The following is a 5,046-nucleotide window of genomic DNA, read 5'->3' as shown; positions in this document are numbered from 1 at the left end:
AAAAAAGCACTCCACTCGCTCAGAGAAAAGCGTTTTGGCACTTATGGAACACATTTAGTGTGATGTGCTTTAATGCTTGGCTCACACAACCGTTGTTCCAAAAAAGCACTTTATTCGCTCTCAAATGCATTGTGAGCAAAGGATGATACGGCGCGTCATTGTAAACCAGCGGAAGGTGCCAGGAGGCTCATTCCAAGTGTGCCTGACGCAGCTTCTCATCCTGTTCTATCTGCAACAGTTTCGTGTGGCTGAGAAGCACTGCTGTGGAGTGTACTGGAAGCAGTTAGATAGGAACTAACGTGATGTGTATCCGGTAGGACACATTAAGAGGTGACACGTTCCCATGTCGAAGGAGGTTAATAAAGCTTCAGATGAAGACCTACGTGAGCCTTCTCTATGCACGTCCACACATCATAGCACATGGTGTCAGAAGTTAAGAAGCCCGTCTCAGGCAGAGATCGGAGGACGAAGTCGGTGAGAAGCAGCAGTCTTTCCGCAAGCCGAAGTGAGAGGCTAAGAGGCTAAGTGCTACCGGCTAAGTTAACGGCGCAACGAGAGGTCCGGAGGACAGCGCAACGATGATGGATTCCCTGTTTTCAATCAACCCACCTGAGAACTTTGATTTTGGTGACTACTCGTCATGGCCCAACTGGATTCGCCGTTTCGAAAGGTTTCGTGTTGCGGCGGGACTAGACGGCAAAGAGGAAAGCTACCAAGTAAACGCTTTAGTGTACACAATGGGTGATAAAGCAGATGATATTTTGAGCACGCTCGGGTTGAAAGACGAAGAGGTTAAAAAGTACTCGTGTGTGAAAGAAGCCTTTGATAAACACTTTATAGGCAAACACAACGTGATATACGAGAGAGCACGTTTTAACAAAAGGTGTCAAGAACCAGGGGAATCGGCTGAGTCCTTCATTGCTTCAGTTTACAAGTTAGCAGAAAACTGCCAGTATGGACCACTGCAGGACGAAATGATAAGAGATAGGCTAGTGGTGGGCATACAGCACCAGGGCCTGTCAGAAAAACTGCAGATGGATGGCGGATTAACGCTGGAAAAAGCAGTGCTACAGATAAGACAGCATGAAGAGATAAAGAAGCAGCAACCAGTCATGAGGGAAACAAATGTTAAGGACATTAAGGAGGCAAATGTGGACGCATTAAAGTTTAAGAAAAAGACTTTTAAAGAGAACCAAGCACGAAAACCATTTGAAACAAAGTGTCAGTTTCAAAACCAAAGAGGGAACAAGTACTGTGGACGCTGTGGCAAATCACCTGCACACTCCAAAAATGACTGTGCCGCCAGAGACGCAGAGTGCAGAAAATGTCGAAAAATGGGACATTTTGCAGCTCAGTGCAGGTCAGGCAGAGTTGGAGCAGTCCTGGAGGATGAGGACAACATTTTGTTTTTAGGAACAGTTTTGGCAGGAGCACAGCCCACCAACTGGAAAAAGACACTGGAAGTAAATGGCAAAAATGTGACATTCAAACTGGATACAGGAGCTGACGTGACCGTGATACCAGCTGCTATCTACTCAAAAGGCATCTATGGCCCACTCACCAGAGCAGAGAAGCCCCTGTGTGGTCCGAGTGGTGAAACCCTGAAAGTGAAAGGTCAGTTTGATGCTGTAATAAAATACAAAGACAATGCAACAACACAGCCCATTTATGTCGTACAAAGATTGTCTACACCTCTGTTAGGATTTCCTGCAATTTCAGCACTAGGCCTGCTGCATCCTGTGGACAGTGTCAAGGAGCTAGAGGCTGACATGAAAAAACTGTACCCCAAGGTCTTTACAGGACTGGGCCTCCTAAAAGGAGAGTACAAAATAAAGCTGAAAGAAGATGCCAGGCCCTATGCACTGTCACTTCCGCGACGAGTCCCACTACCTTTATATGACAAGGTGAAGGCAGAACTCAAGAGAATGGAGAAAATGGGAGTGATTGAGCCGATTGAGGAACCTACAGAGTGGTGCGCAGGAATGGTGGTGGCTCCTAAGCCCAATGAAAAAGTCAGAATCTGCTCAGACATGACTCACCTGAACGAGTATGTTTGCAGAGAGCGCCACATCCTGCCTGCTGTCGATGAAACATTGGCAAAGTTAGCAGGAGCAACAGTCTTCACAAAACTGGATGCCACAGCTGGATTTTGGCAGGTGCCTCTACATCCAGACTCAGTTCCGCTGACGACTTTTATAACACCGTTTGGAAGATACTGCTACAAAAGGTTGCCATTCGGAATATCGTCAGCACCGGAACATTTTCAAAAGAGACTCACTCAGATGATGACAGGACTGGAGGGAACTGTGTGTCACGCAGATGACATACTGGTTTTCGGATCCACCAGAGAACAGCACGATCAAAGACTGCAAAGAGTGCTGGAGCGGCTCCAGCAGGAAGGGCTGACTCTCAACAACGATAAGTGTCAGTTTGCAGTAGAAAAAGTCATGTTCCTGGGTCACATCGTGACAGCACAGGGCATTGAAGCGGACCCTGGCAAAATCAAAGCGATTATGGAGATGCCTACACCTACAGATACTGCAGATGTAAAGAGGTTTGTGGGCATGGTGAACTATGTCGGAAAGTTTTCCCCACGTGTTGCTGAGCTCACACAGCCACTAAGAGAGCTCCTCAAAGCAGACACCGCTTGGGAATGGGGGGCAGCACAACAGCGCGCCTTTGATGAACTTCGACAAGAACTGAGCTCACCCACTGTCCTGGCTCAGTACTGTTTAAACAGAGAGACAAAAGTTGCTGCGGACGCATCCTCTTTTGGGCTAGGAGGAGTTTTGTCACAAAAACAACCAACTGGTGACTGGCGACCTGTGGCTTTTATTTCACGCAGCATGACAAACGCAGAGCGCAGATATGCCCAAATAGAGAAAGAGGCACTTGCGCTGACTTGGGCGTGTGAACGATTTCAGTCTTACCTGGTAGGGATGGACTTTTTGATCCAGACAGATCATAAGCCTCTTATTTCTCTACTAGGCGGCAGAGCTCTTGATGACTTGCCACCTCGTATTCTCAGATTCAGATTACGACTACTTCGCTTCACATATACAATCGAACACGTTCCAGGAAAGAACTTAATCACAGCTGATGCATTGTCCAGAGCACCCATCCAAGCTCCGCCCACGATGGAGGACAAGCAGTTGGAAGAAGATGTATGCGTGTCTGTCAACCAGATTTTGCAACAGCTGCCAGCAACAGAAAGTAAGCTTGCACAAATCAGACAGGCACAGGAAAAGGACTATACATGCAGAAAACTCAAACAGTTGATCCAAACCGGGTGGCCGACCAGCAGGAAAGCTCTCCCACCAGAACTTCAAGAGTATTGGCAGTACCACCAAGACCTGCTTGTTGCAGATGGACTATTGATGAAAAGTGAAAGGCTTGTTATTCCAGCCAGCATGCAGGAAGAAATGCTTAACATTATACATGAAGGTCACCAGGGCATGACAAAATGCATCGCGAGAGCACAGCAGTCCATATGGTGGCCTGGTTTAACCAAAAGGATCAAGCTCAAAGTTGAAAACTGCCCAGTGTGTGCGCGGGAGGTTCACAACGTACCAGAGCCTCTCCTCACGACAGAACCACCTAACAGACCATGGCAGCGTGTGGCAGCAGATCTTTTCCAGTGGAATCGTGCCATGTACCTGTTAGTAATAGACTATTTTTCCCGATACATTGAAGTGGCCAATCTTACCTCAACTACTGCGGTCTCAGTGATTAACAAGATGAAAGCGATTTTTGCACGGCACGGGGTCCCGGAAACTCTTGTCACAGATAACGGCCCCCAATTTTCAGCAGCAGAATTTGCGGCATTTGCAAGGGACTATGATTTCAACCACGTGACTTCAAGTCCCCACTACCCTCAGAGTAATGGGGAAGCGGAGAGGGCTGTGAGGACTGTCAAATCTCTCCTGAAGAAGGGGGAGGATCCACACAAGGCTCTCATGGCGTACAGGGCCACACCCTTGGCTCATGGCTCGTCACCTGCACAGTTGCTGATGGGTCGTAACATCAGGACACCGCTGCCCGTCAGTCAGGAGAAACTTCAACCAAAATGGCCAGATCTTCGACTATTCCGGAGCAAAGACCAGGATCAGAAACACAAACAAGCTATCTGGTTCAACAAGAGACACAAAACACAAATAAAACAAGAGCTCACACCAGGACAAAAGGTCTGGGTGAAGAACACCAACGACGCAGGAACAATCAGCAGTCCAGCCAACACCCCGAGGTCATACAACATTGACATGCCGTCGGGACATCTCAGGAGAAACAGATCTCACATCAGAGTGATTCCTGAGGGTGCCACAGTCACAAGATCGGGGCGAGTTGTTCGCACTCCGCAGAGACTGGACTTATGATAATAGGATAGGACGCTGTGGTCCACAGGGCAGAATAATCCCTGCACAGCTTTGGGGGACCCAGGCAGTCACACCTGACCCCTAGACAGGTTCTGTGTCATGTTTGTTAAAAATGTTTATTAGAATTGTGACACTGTTAAAAGAAAAAAAAAAGAGGAAAGAAAAGGGAAGGTTGGTGCAATTTTGGCATGATGTAAAAGCACTTAAATGTTTATTGAATTTCATGTCTCAATGTTTATTATTAATGTTACAGAAACAAGAAGAGCTAAATAATAAGAAAAGGGTTCTGTGAAAAAATAAATAGAAATATACACTCTAAGCTAAAGGGGGGAGATGTACTGGAAGCAGTTAGATAGGAACTAACGTGATGTGTATCCGGTAGGACACATTAAGAGGTGACACGTTCCCATGTCGAAGGAGGTTAATAAAGCTTCAGATGAAGACCTACGTGAGCCTTCTCTATGCACGTCCACACATCATAGCACATGGAGTTACAGCTAAAATGAAAAAATGTGTTTCTCTCGCTGTGATAATGTTTTTCAAGCAACCTATAGGCTTTGTGGTAAAAATTTTCTCCATATATGGCACATGTGTGCCACGTCCAAAAAAGCACTCCACTCGCTCAGAGAAAAGCGTTTTGGCACTTATGGAACACATTTAGTGTGATGTGCTT

General features: G+C 46.8%; 1 protein-coding gene across 1 annotated transcript; it reads left to right on the top strand.

Annotated features, from left to right (window-relative positions):
• Nucleotides 1–305: 305 nt before the first annotated feature.
• Nucleotides 306–4,832, top strand: LOC131137561 (uncharacterized protein K02A2.6-like). The gene is made up of 2 exons (XM_058085670.1): nucleotides 306–791; nucleotides 1,092–4,832. The coding sequence occupies exons 1-2, from the start codon at nucleotides 579–581 to the stop codon at nucleotides 4,371–4,373; spliced, it is 3,495 nt and encodes a 1,164-aa protein (XP_057941653.1). The 5' UTR covers nucleotides 306–578; the 3' UTR covers nucleotides 4,374–4,832.
• The last annotated feature ends 214 nt before the right edge of the window (nucleotides 4,833–5,046 follow it).

Source organism: Doryrhamphus excisus, chromosome 10 (genome assembly GCF_030265055.1).
Source record: "Doryrhamphus excisus isolate RoL2022-K1 chromosome 10, RoL_Dexc_1.0, whole genome shotgun sequence".
NCBI lineage: Eukaryota > Metazoa > Chordata > Actinopteri > Syngnathiformes > Syngnathidae > Doryrhamphus > Doryrhamphus excisus.
This window is presented reverse-complemented; position numbering and strand designations above follow the sequence as displayed.